The following is a 16,081-nucleotide window of genomic DNA, read 5'->3' on the forward strand; positions in this document are numbered from 1 at the left end:
TGAGCTCCTTCAGCTGCGGCCTCTTCAGAAGAGATGCTTTTAACTGCTGCAAATGCTCTTGATTCCAGGCTAATCTAGACGAGAGCCAGATGAGTTCACCTACATTCCTTAGAGCTTTAATGACAGCAGTTTGTAAAGCAGCAATTATAGGTGAGTAACAGCCATGCAGGATTTTCAGGTGTGAACCCTTTGACAGTTGATCTGTGAGCACAGAGTGACAACAGGCCAGGTTTGCATTGGAGGGGTGGCTTGGTTTCTGGGGTCCTCTGGATCCTTTCTCTCTGGGTGCTGTCCAGTGGAGGGAGAACCACAGCTGGTGCCTTTACCATTTCGATCAGTCATGTGTTAGCCTCCGTCAAGGGATGGTTTCCCCCCCACCATGATTCTGTGTGTTGACTTGGGGGCACGGAAGGCCTAGGCAGGAGAGGAGTGTTGTCTTTTTGCCTTCCGCTCCCTGAGGCTGAGATCTCCTAGATGGGGTGGCTGGTAGTATTCTTGGAGGATGTCTTCATGTTGCTGACCAGCAAGGATTCCCTGGGCTGAAATGCGTGCTGCTGGTGACCATTTCGGAAGCTCCATAAAGCAGAGGGGGAGGGCAGCCTTGGCCCACCGGGGCCTCCTTGCCAGCCTCCCTCACACTGGCATCTCTGGGAGTTTCTCCATCACAACAAACATTCCCAATATGTAGGGAAACCAAGGTGTCTGGGAGAGAGCTAGGTTTCTCGCTGGCGTGCCTTTTTTTTTGGTATGGATCATTGCCTCATGTGTCCCCTCTCCTGTAGTCCAAAGTGGTATAGGCCAGACATAGGTTGAGGACTTGAGTGGAAACCAGGCCTCCGAGGTGCTGATAACCAGCCAGCGGCTACAGATGTGTTTCAGGCCTTCATTTTTGTCCCTGAAGGCAGGGTAGGGGGATCGTCTCCTCCCAGAGTGTCCCACTTCTGGAGGAGGAGCTGCCGAGATGAAAGGCTTCTGTTGTAGAATAAGCACCAGCATGGCTTCCCCTCCTCCTCCTCCTTCAGCAGCTCCCTCTTTTCTGCCTAGTTGAGTCCTTTCCCCCCTGCCCAGACAAGTCGAGAGAGAGGCTGGCCTCTGAACTCGTTGTGATGTGTTGGCTGCTCTCTTTCCCCCTCTCCCCAGTGGATAGTTCAAGTTGGCGAGTGGACACGGCTGTCATCAAGCAGAGAGTGCCGATCTTACTTAAGTACCTAGACTCGGACACCGAGAAGGAACTACAAGCACTTTACGCACTACAAGCATCAATAGTAAAACTTGATCAGCCTCCGAGTAAGTGTGTCTTGGGGCTGCGAGTTGCCCCGTCAGTGGTTTGTGTCAGCAAAGTGAGCAGTAGCGGCTGAGGCATTAAAAGCTCACGTTCAGTCTTCACGGTCTCCTCCTCTTCCTCCTTTAACTGGGGAATGCAGCGTAGCCGGCGATGGCTTAAGCTGTGGGTTTTGCCCTCCGTTTTAGACCACTTGCCTTCCCGTTCTTGGCTCAGGATTCTTACCTACTTGAATGGAGGAAGGCTGTTCCTTCAGAGGAAGGGGTGGGTCGGGGGGAGCAGGGCATTGGCGTTTGGCCCCAGAAGGCACCTTTGCTGGGAAGAGTTTCTCTTGGGCAGCAGCTAGCCGGAGCGGGGAGCGTGTTGTGAACCTGCACTTGCCGTTCTGTGCGTTTTGAACAGCGTTGCCAGTCTGTCAACTCTCAGCTGTGCAAGGCTACTCAGAGGGCGGCGTTGGCGTCCATCTCCTCTTCCTTCCCTCCTCCTGCAGATTTGTTACGGATGTTTTTTGATTGCCTGTACGATGAGGAGGTGATTTCGGAGGATGCCTTCTACAAATGGGAAAGCAGCAAAGACCCCGCAGAGCAGAACGGGAAGGGCGTCGCACTCAAGTCGGTCACGGCGTTCTTCACGTGGCTACGAGAAGCTGAAGAGGAGTCAGAGGATAATTAAAAACTGAATACAAAAAAACAATTTAAGTATTTTTTTTAAAAAACAAAGTTTCACGTCTTCGCCAATCACCGTGCAGCAAGGCCAATTCTCGCGCAGAAGCCCCACCCACCCTTTCCCCACAGGTGCACGAGTGGGGGAGGAAACAAAATAGATGTAAACGCAAACGGCGATCATGGAGGACAGAACATACTTGAGAATTCAAGTCCACTTCAGACCTGAGCGCAGGAGCACTAAACCAAAATACATCTATTATTTATAGAAAATATTTTCTGTTTTAATCTTTTTTTTCCTTTTTAAACAAGGATTCATACTTTTAAAAGAAACAAATCTCTTTAGGGGAAAAAGTGAGAACTTTAATTTATTATTTTAAGGACTGCAAATGTCAGTGTAATTTTTAAATTTGCAGTTTCTGTAACAAATTGTATGATAGACAACAACAAACGCAGAGAAATAAATTTCCCTCCCCTTCAGATCCACCTCAGTTTTGTTTCAAAGCACGGTAACTATGTCATGAATTCTCAAGGGGATCGGGAATGAGCAGGACGAGCGGGATGAACTTTTTAAAAACGGTCACCAGATCTTTCTGCCTGCCTCTCAGCTTGCTTCCAAAATTTAAAAAGAAAATAAGTAACAAAGCGTAACCGTGGAACCGCGTTTGAGAAGACGGCTGTGGACCAGACTGCTTGGAGACTGACTCGTTGGTTCAGTGCAAAACAGCACTATCCCAGGAGGAGGAGGAGGAGGAGGAAGCCTAGTGATACTTTCAGAACCTTTAGAGCAACTTTAAGGCTTGTAAATACATAGAACAAATATTTAAAAAAAGAAATTGACTCGATACTATTTCTTTTCACTTTCAAAATATAAAGAACAAAATAAAGACAAACCTTGCAAGTTTAAAAGAACGGGCAGTGCCTTCTCTTTTTGCCTGCCCCCCCCTTCCCCCTCGGAGCAGAGGGGCCTGCCTTCCAGAGCTGACCTGTTCCTGGCGCTCTCTTGGATGTGGGGAGCGGGTGGGAAGGGAAGCGAGGAGCCGAGCGTTCTGTGTGTGCAGCCAGCGGGCGCCAAGGTGCACTTCCTGTGTGCTGAAGGGAGGGAGAAACCTGCCGTGGCATCCTTTTCCAAGTGATGGCGGATTTGGTCCCCTCCCTCCAGACCACTGAGGTCCACTGCCTTGCTGTTTCCCTTCAGGGTGAGAGGAGTGTGCCCGTGGTGTCCCCTTTGCCCAGTGGGGCACTGCACTGTTTCCTGCATGCCCCCAAGTGCCTCGATCAGACTCTTCCACGAGGAAGCAGCAGTACTACGCAAGGCCCCTCTGCAGGCCTGCATCACATCCAACTATGCTCTGTCCTCCTGAACTACCAAAGACATCTGTGGGGGTTTGTTGACCGTTAACAGTCCACTTCTTGGGAGGTTTTTGGAATGGCTTTGTGGTTGTGTGTTGTAATTGCAAGCAACATTCATGACAGACAGGTCTGTCAGTGGTTACTAGTCTGGTGGCTCAGGGCCACCTCCAGCCTCAGAGGCAGGATGCCTCCCAATATGATGTTGCAGGGGGGCAGCAGCAGGAAAGAGGGTATGCCCTCACCTCTTGTCTTCGGGCTCCCCAGAGGCACCTGGTGGGCCCCTGTGTGAAACAGGATGCTGGGCTAGATCGGCCTCCTTGGGCCTGGTCCAGCAGGGATGTTCTTATGTTAAAGCTATTAAAAGCAACAGAGAATGTGATGCTTCCCTGGTTTTCCTTCACGCGTTAAGCAATTGGCTGTGTATCCTAGATGCTGTTGGATCTCCCAGAACTGAATACTGCTTCAGCGTAGCTGGGGGCAGAGGAGGAAAGGCCTTCTCTCAGTGCAGGAGACGTTAAGGTGATCTGGCAGTGATTCTAGTTACAAGCGAAACAAATGCCTTTTCTGCTACTTTCTGTTTTGTTTTTAAATGGAAATTAGACCCATTTTTTATTTGTGGCTTTTATTGGGTGGGAAAGACCAGAAAAAGTGCTCAGGATTGGACAGCAAGTGGCATTAAGAATGTTGAGGGGAAATACACCTTTTGCATAGTGTCAAAGGCAGACTTGTGCAAACTCCCACCACAGATGTCTCCCCAAACTCATTGTCCTCAGCCAAGCTGGCTTTGCCACAGATTCTGTGGGTACCTGCACTTGCGTATGAGGAGATGCGGCTTCCCACCTTTGGCCACTACAAAAAAGGCTATGTGGTGCTTAGGGGAGGAAGGGAGCGAGAGCGGGACAGATTCAGTTTTACTAGAAGTTCCTGAGGCCTTGTGCAGGGCCTATTCCCTGCTTTTGGCCAGGCTTGAGTTTTTTAGGGCAGGCTTTGAGTCTAGTGGGGGGCACCCTCCACCTTAGCAAGCAGCCTGCTTTCAGTAAAAGACCCCAAGCCTCAGCAAGCACTCTGCACCCAAAAGGGGCCATTTCTTCAGAGGGAAGCAGGTAGAATTTTTTCAGAGGGAAGCAGGTAGAAGCAATAAGTTCTGCCAAAGAGGGAAATTACCCCGATTCTACAGAGAGTTTTAGCAAAAAGCATCATAGAGAGGTGGGAGCAGGTGAGATCTTGGCCATTCCTTTCTGGACAGCAAGACTTGTGCACACATGCAAAAGGTCCTTTCTTTGGGGCTTTGACCAATGTAACACAGAATAGTTTCTAGAAAGGGGTGATGGATCTGGACCTTTGCATGTGGTTGGAGACCTGTGCATAGGAAGAGTGGTTTGCTTTTAATGTCCGTGGCTGAATCAGGGTGGCATTCTGATGCCTGTGGTTTGGGTTTTGTAGAGGATATGCATTTATTGTATGTTATCTGTGTTGTGTCTTTTGGGAAGACAATTTCAGGTATAGAAATTGTAAGAGACCCACGGAGCAAAGTTGGGGGCTGAGAGAGGAGCTTCCCCAAACAGAAAGGAGCAGGAATTCCTGCTCTGCAAAAAGGTTTACTGGGTGGTGGTGTTTTTTTTTAAGTGTTGATTGTCTGTGTCCTCAAAGCCGACCTCCGCTGGATTCCGGATGCCCGGCGCGGTAGCCCTTCAGTGACATCTTGCAAGGCAGTTCCTGGAGCGAGCGAGCCCTTCTCGCCCATCCTTGGGCAGAGGTGCCTGCCTGCTTCGGGCTGCGCCTTACGGCGTGCTGGGCAAGACGGGCCCAGCCCCGCAGCAGGCCCCGGAACGCCGCCTCCAGGGGCAGAGTTGGGCGGAGAGGGGTGCTCGTCTGGCCGGAGGGGGCAGGATGCTGGCTCGATGGGCCCACCACCTGCCCTGGGCGGGGCAAGGCTCAGGGACAGGGAGGGAACGAGCAAGAGCTGGGGCGGGGGGGGGATGTTGTGCTAAAGAAAAGTCCTCTGCACATGTTCAGGAGGACTGCTGCGCCTCTCAGAGCCTGGGTTGGGCAGCTGGGGCCTTCCGCACCCTCCTTGGCCAAGCCAGAGCTGCCCTTCTTGGCCTGGCAGCCTGCTTCGCAGGGCTGGCTGTGCGGCTGGGAGCCCCCACCTGCTCTCCTAGCCCGTAAGCATGGGCAGAGTGCCTCCGCGCTGCCTTTGGAACCGGGACGAGGGGAGAAAACGAGCCGGGACCATAGAGAGGCGGACAAGGAAAGGGCCAGCGGGACACCCAGGCCAAGCTTCCGGCGTCGGGGGAAGCCGGGCGGTCCACTGCTCTAGCCCGCCTGGTCTCTATGGTGGGGCACACGCGCCCTCGCAGACGGAAGTGTAACTCAGAACTCAACCCGAGGAGCCGTCTAGGAGGTGGGGGGTGTGGTACTCTAGGGATTTTTTAGCTCTACCAGAACGCGAGCTCGAAAGAGGGAGCGCCACGTGACGCATGCGCGGGGTCCGTGCCGCCGATTGGTTGCCGCTGCGCAGGGAGGGATCGTGCTCGCGCCCGAGCGTTCGAAAGATGCTCGCGGGCGCCGATTGGTCCGCCGCCGCACTAGCCCCGCCCCTCTTCCTCCGGTTCCGCCGCCGCCATTGTTGGAGGGTCCGCCGCCGCCGCCGCCGCTTCTGCTTTGTCTCCCGCGGGCCGCTGAGAGGAAGAGGAGGAGGAGGAAGCTGAGGGGGAAGGGCGCACCCTGAGGCAGTGAGTGACAGGCCGGGGGCGGGGCCCGGTCAGGGGTCACCGCGGGAGGGGGTGGGGCGCTTATTTGCATCCTGGGCCCTTATGCAAATGAGGGGGCGGGAGCAGCCCCGCCCCTTCCCCCTCCCCCCTCCCCCATCCGGGTCCCTGGCTCGTCACAGGGTAAGGCCCCAGAGGCCAGGTCTCTGCCCCGAGGAGCCTCCCAGCTGGGCTTGTCCCCTGGGGTGGGGGCCCCAGAGGATCCTCCCTGCAGAAATCAGGGGGGCTGGGGGAGGGGGGGTCTTGGGGGCAGCAGGGAGACCCAGGGAAGGATGGGGATCCCTCACCAGCAGGTGGCCCACGTGACAGAGCGAGGCAGAGGGTGTCTGCCCCCCCCAGGACCTGCTCCTGCGAGGGGGGGGGTCCCGGGACTCCAGCCAGCTGGTGCTTCCGCTGTCCACCCCCCCCGAGACAAAGCGGGGGGCCCAGCCCGGGCAGAGCGGTGCTCCCCCCCCATCTCCAGGCCCACCTGGGGCGTCCTGCAGGGGGTGATGGGAGAGGCTGTCCGGGGCGCCTTTGCCACCCAGCCCAGCTTGTGCACATGGGTGGCTGGAGGCCCGGCCAGGGTGCAGGAGGAGTCGGGCGGTGGGGCTGGTGTCCGGATGCCCTTGGCCCCCCTCTCCCCAGCAGCTCCTGGGGCCCCCCAGTGTGCCCCCCCCCGCCCGCCCAGAGCCAAGCAGAAGCTGAGGAGGCGGCGGCGAGGGTTCTGCTGTCGTGTGGGCCCTGCCAGATCCATCCCTGCCCTGGTGGGGAGGCCTGGGGCTCGTTTGGCTCTTCTTCTGAGAGCTGGTGGCCCGTGTTGCTTCCGCCGCCGTGGATCTCTCTCACGACTTGATGTGTGAGCACTGCAAGAGATTCCCCTCCACAGGGGATGGAGCTGCCGCTCTGGGAAGAGCATCTAGGAGGTCCCAAGTCCCCTCCCTGGCAGCAGCATCTCCAACGACATAGGGCTGAGAGAGACTCCTGCCTGCAGCCTCGGAGAAGCCGCTGCCAGTCTGGGTAGACAATACTAGGCTGGATGGACCAAGGGTCTGACTCAGTAGATGGCAGCTTCCGATGTCCTCCCTCGGGCCTCTGACTGGCCGTGTTTAACACAAGCCTGCCTCACTGGGTTGTTGTGAGGACCGCAGCAAGATGGCCAAGTGGCGTGAACTCTCACAAGTGCTATAGAAACACACAGACTTGTTTGCGTCAAGGGACGCCAGTTTTGTTTATGCACACGCTACGCCTTGGGGTTCAGAGAAAGGGATGTCCAATCCTTGGGGTATTCTGTGCAAGGCTCCAGCAACAGTTTTGCCCAGAGGAACGTCTCTTCGGTCAGCCTGGATGGTGCCCTGGTGCAGAGGAAGGCGCTTAGCCCCAGCTGAAGCTTTTGCAGAGGCCTCCCTGCCCACTCGGTTTTGAGGCCTCTGGCTGGCAGGGGGGCCTGGGTGTGGCTGATTTCGGGATGGTTGCAGGCGGCCAATGGGAGCGGGGAGTGGGTCCCTGCTGGGGAAAGGAGCCCCCACCCCGCTGCACTGGCCGAGGCAGTCAGGACTTCTGTGCGTCTTGTGAGCCTCCTGCAGATGGAGGAGCTCAGTGCATATGCTCCCCGCTTTCTCCTCACCCCAACCCTGTGGGGTAGGTAAGGCCGAGAGGGAGTCAGTCCCTGAGCTCCACCACTGCAAGAGGAGTTGGACCCGGCTCTCGGCAGTCCTTGTCCGATGCCCTGCTGGCTCCTGCACGGGAGGGTCTTGGAGCTAGCTGGCGCTGGCGCCCGCCCGCTTGGGAGTGAGGACCCCTGAGCACTTGCTCCCGAGCAGACCTGTTGGGAGTCCAGCTGTCAGTTGGACAAATACTTCCAGCCTGTGGGCAACGTTCCTCCCCCCAGGGATCTTCACCTGCTTTGTAGAGAATTCTGCTTTCCGGCGGAGTCCAGCAGGAGCTGCTGGGTGCCCCGGAAGCATGTTGGAGAAGGAAACCTTTTCAGCAGCTGCTGCGGTGCTTGGTCCAGGGCGCTTTGCGTGGCTGCCTCAGGATAAGACACCAGACTCGGCCGCGCGCTCCCTTTTGTGAGCAGACCGTAGCAAGGGCAGAGTCTGGGCAGCTGTGTGGGTCCCACAGAAAGGTCTGCCAAGTGCTTTGAGCCTTGTAGGGTTCCATAGAGAGGCAAAATGTCCGTTTTATCAGAAGCAGAGGCTAGGTGACAGGGGAGAGGTGGTCTCCCTAACCCTAAGCACATCCGCCAAGGACTGAATCCCACTTGCTGCCTGGCTTTGAAAACCAGTGCAAGCTTTTGGGTCACATAGCCCTCTTCTTTGGGACTGGTGATTTCCCTGCCCTTGAGAGTAGAAGGGGTGTGGCAGGGTGGGGGGAGGTATTCTGTACCAGAAACCTCTTCAGCTGTCCCATTGAGGCTTTCCCCCGCCAGACATCCAGCCTCTGGAGGATTTCTGTGCCACTCAGGTTTGCATCTTGCATTTTTAACACTAGGTGGCCCACAACTGGGTTTCGATAGACTGCCTTGGCACTTCTTGCACGAGAGCCTTCCTCAGCAGCGCTCCTACCCGGTGCAAAAAATTTCCATTTTATTCCACAATGGACAGAAATCAGGCTTCCCAGCTAGTGGCTTGGGAGCGAGCCCCTGACCTCAGCAGAGGGGCCTCCAGGCGGCCGCAGCAGCAGCTCTGCTTGCCGACCGCCAGACGGGAGCCTCAGTCGCCCAGACTTCGCCTCCCTGCAAACATAAGCCTCCCGCAAGTTTGCAGGCTGCCTCGACACAAAGCCGTGTCCCCTAAGAGGTGACTCAGACTCGCTTTGGGATGCTCCTCTTCCTAGATCCGGCCCCCTGCCGCCTGTGACCAGCCAGACCCCCATCTTGAGCGGCTTGGTTTGAAACATGAGCCCTCCTCTAGCCTAGGAAGCTGGTCCCGAGTCCTCCACTCTGAGGATGGCTAGAAAGGGCTGGGACCAGAAGGAATGTGGGGAATTCCCCCCCCCCCCCGTTTTCCATTTCCTGCCTGGAGCCCAACTGGCTCTGGCTAAAGTGGGCCCCCAGGCCTGGGGGCAAGGTGAGGGGGGTCCCCGCCCGGTGCGCCTGCACCCCGTGGCCCGGAGGAGCCCTCTTAGGCGAGCTCGCTGATGCCCTGACTGGGTGAGGCCTCCGCCTGAAAGCGCCTGGAACCTGAGCTGTCCCGTTGGGTTCCTACAGGATGACGCCCTGAGCTGCCAGGCAGTGTTGCTTCCGTGCCTGCACCCCCGAGGGCCCTCCTGCCTCCGCCTTAGGAGACAAGGACCCCCAAGGGGGGGCCCCCCTCGGCCGCCCCAGACTCAGAGGACGGCCTCCCTCCTCACCTGGTGGGAGGGCTTGCCAGCCACCCTGAGTGTGCAGCGCGGCAGAGGAGGGGGGGGGATCTTGGCCCAGCGGATTCCGCAGGAGGAGGGAGAGCTGCGGGCGCCCTGCTCCTTTGGGCCAGGTGAGGAGCAGCCTGTGTGTGGACACGGAGGCGGTGGAGGGCTCTGCCTCTCCCGAAGACCCGGGCCCCTCTTTGTCCACGGCCTGCCTGCCTGCCTGCCTTCTCCGCCGGGCACTTCTGCCGGCTGCTTGGGGGAGCAGCCGGGCCAGTCTCCCCGGGGCCACGGGCACTCGCAGCGTCCCCAGCTGCTGGGGATGAGGACGGAGTGGTGGTCCCCCACCGCCGGGCCGGCGCCCCTGGGTCCCGCCACCCCTCTGGCCGGGCTGGAGATGTGGCTCCGTGCGGGAGCGTTGGCGGCGGGAGCTGGGCTCTCCGGGGTGGCGTCCTCGTCTGCCTTCTTCACACCGCCTCTTTTCTGCACTCCAGGTTGTTAGGAAGCCCTCCTCCTTCTCCTCCTCCTCCCCCGCGAGGCCAAGGTGTGGGCCTCCCAGGCGCCCCCTTCCCGTTGGGGCTAGCCGTTAGTTTAAATGGCGACCGAGCTGTCCGAAGCGGACCCCGCACACCGTAAGGCGCTTCCACTCTTAACAGGAGCCCCCCTGGACAAGTTGAGTGAGGTAGGGGCCGACCCTTCTCCACGCTCGGACTGGCCCGGCAAGCCCTGCTCTGCTCTGCTCTGCTCCCCCTGCTTGTAGGACTCCTGGCGGGGCTGCCTCAGGACCCCGGCCCCCTCCCGCTGCCCCACTGCCCTCCCCCCCCCGGCTTCCCTCCCCAGCCGCCGCCACCGCCAGGTCTCCCTAGTGAGCCTCTTCGCTCCTGTCCTGCTGAACTGAAGCAAGCCTTTCACTCTCCTTCCCGCCAGGGGGAAGGGGAAGGTGGCAACGGCTGTCGGTCTCCTCGTGAGCAGTGCGTGGCGCTCTCTCTGGTAGGGCCGGCATTGGCAGGCAGGCCCAGGGGCGGGGGCTGCGGCTGCCTGCCCGACATCTCCCTCTGGCTCTGGCCCGTGCCTCGAGGGGGCCCTTCCGAAGCCTCCCCCAGGCCCTGCCGGTGATGCTTCTCGCCCTCTCCCTTCCAGACGGTTGAAGACGGCACCATGCCGATCCGCCGGGCCGTCAACTCTTCTGCTCGGGAGACGCCTCCCAAAAGCAAGCCTGCGGAAGGGGCCGAGGCCCAGCCAGGTAACGGTCTCCCTTCTCCCCGTCCGGCCAAGCGCCCCGGGGGCGATGAGTTCTCCCCGCCTGGCTTAGCCGGGGCCCTCTGCTCCTTCCTGCTCAGATCCGGATGTCAGCTCGGAGGAATCCGCTTCGACTGTAGAGGAGCGAGAGAACGAGACTCCGCCGGCCACCTCCAGCGAGACGGAGCCCCCCAAGGAGCCCGAGGCCGAAGAGAAGAGCAATGCCAAACCGGCCGAGGAGGCCAAAAAGGAGTAAGGGGCTTCCGGGGGGGGCCGCGGGGGGGGGGGCTTGGCAGGGACAGCTGGCATCGCTTCTGGAGGCAGCCAGCCTCCTGCCAGTTCTGGCCTTGGCCCCCCCGAGGGCGGCGTGAAGTGCTGGTTCTCGCCACAGAGTCAACGGCGCAAAAACGCCCTTGGGAAAAAGCGCTGGGCGTTTTCCTGGCCACTGTGCTGCCGTCGCGGGCCCAGCGCCCAGTCGGCAGAAAGGCCGCCTGCCGCTGCTGCTGCTGCTGCGCTGAGACTGGGGAGACCCGCCAGGGTGCCCCCCCCCATTCGATGAGAGATGGTTTGAGTGGTTTCAGCACTGCCTCACACCTTCCTTGGGGGACCTGTTGGGGCCCTGGGAGATCATCATGACAAAAAGTGTCGGGAGGAGCTAGCCTGGGGGCGGTGGTGTTTCCCTTCTGGGGGACTCGGAGCCTTGGGACGGGGAGAGACGGCGCTCCTCTTCACTCCTGCTTGGCCTGCAGAAGGCCCCAAGTTCACTTCCAGTTTGAAAGGCCCTTTTAGCCGGGCTGGGAAAGACGCTGCCAGTCAGAGTAGGCTGTCCTGGGCTAGCTGGACCAGTGGTCTGGCTCAGTGTGAAGCAGCTCCCTCTGCGGAGTCTTAAATCCAGCTTGGCAAAGGGTCCCAGCACCCGGCCTGCTGGCAGAACCTCTCCGGGTCAACTCCAGGCCTTTCCAGGGAAAAAGAGCTGGAGCCTGGGAGAGGAACCTCGGGGGCTCAGTTGTCCACTGCTGCTGGTTCCCGCCGGCGGCTCACCCCTGAAGTCCCCCCGCCCGCCCATCTCTGGAGCCTCCGGGCCTGACGGTTGTTCCCCTCTCTCCCCTGTGCAGGGAAAAGGACCCAGCTAAAGAGAAGGAGAAGAAAGTCAAGAAGACGATCCCTGCCTGGGCCACCCTCTCCGCCAGCCAGCTGGCCCGGGCACAGAAGCAGACGCAGATGGCCGCTTCCTCCCGCCCAAAGATGGACGCCATCTTGATCGAGGCCATCAAGGCAAGCGGGGAGGAGGGGGGCTGCCCCTGCCCCTGGGCGGAGGCGACCCACGAGAGCACGAAACGTCAGCCCCCCGGGGAGGGGAGGGGAGGGTCACCCTCTCTCGAGGGAAGGCCCCTGGGAGCTGCTGAACGGGCCAGGGCAGCAGCTGCAGCTCCCACCCCGCTGCCAGCCAGAAAGGCCCTGTGGAGATAGGCGTGTGGCTGCCCTCCGGGGCCCCCAGGGAAGTTCATTCCCCCCCCCCCCCGCCTTCTGGGCCCGGGGGCTGCCTGGGAGGTCCACAGAGGGGGGGCTCTTCTTTGGGCCCTCCTCCGGTTGGGCTTCCGCCCATCGAGGCCCCTGAAAGGGATGGGGGAGCCCCTGCCCTGCCTGCAGACGGCTGTCCCCGGTGCAGTCCCTGGCAGTGGCGGCGGCAGCAGCATCTCCCCAGTGGGGCTGGGAGAGACTCTGCTGCTGCCAGTCCGGGCAGACAGTCCTGAGCTCGGTGGGCCAAGGGCCTGACTCCGTAGAAGGCGGCTTCCTCTGCCCCTGCTGAAAAGGTCTGTCCAGTCCCCTTGGAGGAGGGGGGCAGAAACATCCACCCCCTGCCCTCCCCCAGGCCTGCTATCAGAAGGGGGGCGCCTCCGTCGTGGCCGTCCGCAAGTACATCATCCACAAGTACCCGTCCCTGGAACTGGAGAGGAGGGGCTACATCCTGAAGCAGGCCCTGAAGAGGGAGCTGGAGCGGGGCGTCATCCGGCAGGTGAGCGGTGGCGGGGCCGGGGTGGGGGGAGGAGGGTCCTCTGGCCCCGACCCCTGCTGAGTGGGCAGAGAGGCGGGCACCTTTGGGGAACGGCAGTTCTCTTGTTTTGAGCGGGAGGGGAGCACCTGGCCCTCTCCATCCCCAGCACCGCATTCCTCCAGGGGCTGTGGCTTATCAACTGCTTTGGGACCGCTCCTGTTCTCTCGGCATTGTCCGCTCAGCCCCAGAGTTGGGGGACAGGCCCGTGTGGCGTTCACCCTGCCAGTAGACCCGGGGCGAGGGGAGGCTCAGCCCCCTTTCCGTCTCCTCTCACGCCCCCCCCCATGCCTTGCCCACCTCGTCCTCCCAGAAGCACTTTGAACCTCCCTCCGCTCTCCCCCCCCCCCGCATTTTTGCGCCAGGTGAAAGGGAAAGGGGCCTCTGGCAGCTTCATGGTGATCCCAAACTCGGGGAAGGCGGCTCCCAAGTCCAGGGATCGGAAGGTAAGGCTGCCGGGGCCTCCCGGAGTTCTGGGGAAGGCAGAGCTTCCCCAGGTCCAGCCGGGCCCCGCCTGGCGACTGGCAGGGCCCCGTGTCAGGAGGAGCAGCAGCAGCAGCAGGCCTGCCGGGGGCCCCCTTCTGCTGCCTAGAACCGGCCCCTGGAGGACACTTCCCAGCAGGGGCCACTTTGTGCCTCCCTGCGCCAGAACAGGCGGGCTCTCTCTTGCCACCCGGTTGGCCCGTCCTGGCTGGGCAAGGTGGGCGTGGCGGGGGCACTGGGTGGAGAGCGGCTGGCCAGAAGGGAGGGGGCCCGGAGAGCCGTGGGGCGGGGCCCTCCTCCGCCGTCCGCCCCAGGCCAGGCTCCGCAGCATTCCGGGCCGCCCCGGGGCCCAGCCTGGGCTCTGCAGAGACGCCTCTCAGGGGCTCCCGCTCTGCCCGTCTTCCAGAGGAGCCCCTCGGCTTCGGGGCCGGAGCAGCAGGTGAAGCTGGAAGACGTCCTCCCGCTGGCCTTCACCCGCCTCTGCGAGCCCAAAGAGGCCTCCTACAGCCTCATCAAGAAGTACGTCGCGCAGTACTACCCCAAGCTGAAGGTGGACGTGAGGTAGGTGGGGGCCCCGGCGGCGGGGCTGACCTGGGGGGCCGGGGGCCGGGTCCCAGCGCCCTGAGCCCCCTTGCCTCTCGCCCGCAGGCCCCAGTTGCTGAAGAACGCCCTGCAGCGGGCGGTGGAGAAGGGCCAGCTGGAGCAGATCACGGGCAAAGGCGCTTCCGGGACCTTCCAGGTGGGGGCCTCCTCTCTCCCCTTCTCCCCCTCCCTCCCCCCCCCCCCCCCCGCCGGCCGGCGGCTGGCCCCCCTCTGCTCTGGCCCTGATGTCCTCCTGCTTGTTTCCTGGGGGGAGAAGCTGAAGAAGTCTGGGGAGAAGCCGCTGCTGGGGGGCAGCCCGGTCGAAGACGCCATCCTCTCGGCCATCGCGGCCATGAACGAGCCCAAGACCTGCTCCACCACTGCCCTGAAGAAGTACGTCCTGGAGAAGCACCCGGGGACGAACGCCAGCCTCCAGGGTAGGCCTGCGAGTGGGCGGGCGGCAGCGGCACCGAGGGCCGTGGGCCTGCCCCCCAGCAGGGGACTGGACCTGCATTCACCCAGGGAGACTAGCTACTGGCCCCCAAAGCGCCATAGACTGCCTCTGGACAAGGAGGCTCCATCTCAGTCTGGACTAGCTGGGCTCCCTTGGGTCTGACTCAGCAGGGCTCCGTGGGTCTTGGGAGGCTGCCGGTTCCTCCCAGGGGACTAGTCTAGTTTCCCCAAGTGCCTCCAAGGAAGGTGCTCCCCCGCTGCATAGCGCAAGGGGGATCCAGCCCAAGTCTAAAAATAACCTGCCCCAGGGATGGGAGGGGGGTCTTTTTCGGAGGGGGTCCCTCTGTACCTCCGGGATGGCCGGGCCAAGGAAACCCCTCTCCTCCCCCCCGCCCCCCCGCAGTCCACCTGCTGAAGAGGACCCTGAAGAAATGCGAGCGCAACGGCTGGATGGAGCAGATCTCCGGCAAGGGCTTCAGCGGCACCTTCCAGCTCTGCTTCCCTTACTACCCCAGGTGAGGGCCAGCTCGGCCTGCACCCCCCGCCCGGCGGTGGCTCTCCAGGGTCCTGGGTGGGGGGGGGGTGCTGGGGGAGGCCTCTGCTGCAGCAGCCCCTCCCCGAGCCTGGGGCACCCCACTCCTAATGCACTCCCGCCCCCACCCCCACCCCCAGCCCTGGCATCCTGTTCCCAGAGAAGCAGAAGGAGGAGTCCTCCTCGGAGGAAGAGGAGGAGGAGGAGTCCTCTTCGGAGGAGGAAGAGGAGGAGTCCTCGGAGGAGGAAGAGCCGCCTCCCAAGAAAAGGTAGGGGGGCCGCTGGGGGGGGCGGGCGGGCGGGCGGGGGCTCCACCTCGCACAGCTCCAGGCACACAGACTGCTGGCTGCAGAGGCGGGCACGGAGGAGCCGCAGCAGCCGCCTGGGGTCCCTCACCGCTGTCTCGGGGGCGGGGGGCGGGAGGCCTCCAGCCCCGCCCCTCCTGAGACCTTCCGCTCCCGTCAGCAGGATGCAGAAGCGACCCCCACCGAAAGCGCGGGGCCGGGCCCCCCCACCGGTAAAGCGGCGAGAGGCCAAGCCGAAGCCTCGCAAGGCCCCCGTGGCCCACCGCGGGAAAGCCAAGCCCCCGCCCAAGGCCAAGGCCCCCCCCGCCAAGAAAGCCAAGCCCGCCAAGCCAGCACCCCCCCGGGCGGCCGCCAAGCTCCCCCCCAGCAGCAGCCCCGCCCCCAAGAAGCCAGCTGTGAGCACCCGGAAAGAGGCCAAGCCCCCCTCGGCCAAGAAGAGCAAGCCCACCATGAGGAAGTCCCTGCGGGCAAAGAAGTAACGCGTCCCCCCCCCCGGCAGGCAGCAGTGCCTCTTGGGTCTCCCCCCACCCCACCCCACCCCTGTTTTCTAAGGTCTGCACAGGCTTCTCTCTTAGTCCTCCCATTCTCCCTCCCCTCCCCAGAACAGCGCCGCAGACCTCCCCCCCCCTTTGCGTTGGCTCTCTCTCTCTCTCGGTTCGGTTCGTGCCTTCTCCCTCCCGCTTCCCCGCCTGCCCCCCCCCCGCCGGTCTCCCCCCAGCCACATAGGACTGTCCTCGAGAAACAGACCCAGCTCCGCACGTAATCTGTACAGGGTGCTTTTTGGCTTTTAAAACCGGTTTGCAAAGAAGATTTTTATATTTTTAGAAAGTGGAAACAGGTCCCCAGACAGACAGACAGACCGGACCGACCCCCCCGCAGCCCGAAAGGCTTCCTCGCGAGATGCCTTGTTTGGGTCTTGCCAGCTGGCAAGCTCCCCCCTGCCCCCCCCCCTTGCCAGAGAAGGTGTGGATGGCAGCCTCTCTGGGGCAGGGGCCTCCCCCGTCTCCCCTTGGCCCCGCGTCCTCTTGTTTAGCTTAGT

The 16,081-nt window shown here is 61.3% G+C and overlaps 2 protein-coding genes across 15 annotated transcripts in view; both read left to right on the forward strand.

Annotated features, from left to right (window-relative positions):
• EIF4G3 (eukaryotic translation initiation factor 4 gamma 3) overlaps positions 1-2,856 on the forward strand; it is a 51,215-nt gene extending 48,359 nt beyond the window's left edge. For all 13 annotated transcript variants that reach the window (XM_053281013.1, XM_053281009.1, XM_053281011.1 and 10 more), the window contains 3 exons: positions 69-150; positions 1,141-1,287; positions 1,773-2,856. In XM_053281013.1, the coding sequence (XP_053136988.1) occupies positions 69-150; positions 1,141-1,287; positions 1,773-1,954 (411 nt within the window). In that variant the 3' untranslated portion in view covers positions 1,955-2,856. The remainder of the gene's footprint in view (positions 1-68; positions 151-1,140; positions 1,288-1,772) is intronic.
• Positions 2,857-5,874: 3,018 nt separating this feature from the next.
• HP1BP3 (heterochromatin protein 1 binding protein 3) lies at positions 5,875-15,666 on the forward strand. Of its 2 annotated transcripts, XM_053281175.1 has the most exons (13): positions 5,875-6,032; positions 9,890-10,077; positions 10,536-10,638; positions 10,736-10,886; positions 11,750-11,909; positions 12,508-12,651; positions 13,053-13,133; positions 13,577-13,731; positions 13,819-13,909; positions 14,030-14,189; positions 14,609-14,720; positions 14,878-15,006; positions 15,206-15,666. In XM_053281175.1, the coding sequence occupies exons 2-13, from the start codon at positions 9,991-9,993 to the stop codon at positions 15,519-15,521; spliced, it is 1,689 nt and encodes a 562-aa protein (XP_053137150.1). In that variant the 5' UTR covers positions 5,875-6,032; positions 9,890-9,990; the 3' UTR covers positions 15,522-15,666. The 2 variants fall into 2 exon arrangements, with proteins under 2 accessions (XP_053137150.1, XP_053137151.1); XM_053281176.1 differs by lacking the exon at positions 9,890-10,077 and having other exon boundaries at positions 5,878-6,032; positions 15,206-15,665.
• The last annotated feature ends 415 nt before the right edge of the window (positions 15,667-16,081 follow it).

Source organism: Hemicordylus capensis, chromosome 16 (genome assembly GCF_027244095.1).
Source record: "Hemicordylus capensis ecotype Gifberg chromosome 16, rHemCap1.1.pri, whole genome shotgun sequence".
Classification (NCBI taxonomy): domain Eukaryota; kingdom Metazoa; phylum Chordata; class Lepidosauria; order Squamata; family Cordylidae; genus Hemicordylus; species Hemicordylus capensis.

What these genes read in the sequence shown, in the direction of transcription:
- HP1BP3 (XM_053281175.1), top strand. Translation starts at nt 9,991, where the DNA reads ATGGCGACCGAGCTGTCCGAAGCGGACCCCGCACACCGTAAGGCGCTT. An exon ending in GCCGAGGAGGCCAAAAAGGA is followed by an intron (nt 10,887 to 11,749) that starts GTAAGGGGCTTC and finishes TCCCCTGTGCAG; the next exon opens with GGAAAAGGACCCAGCTAAAG. An exon ending in CCAAGTCCAGGGATCGGAAG is followed by an intron (nt 13,134 to 13,576) that starts GTAAGGCTGCCG and finishes CCCGTCTTCCAG; the next exon opens with AGGAGCCCCTCGGCTTCGGG.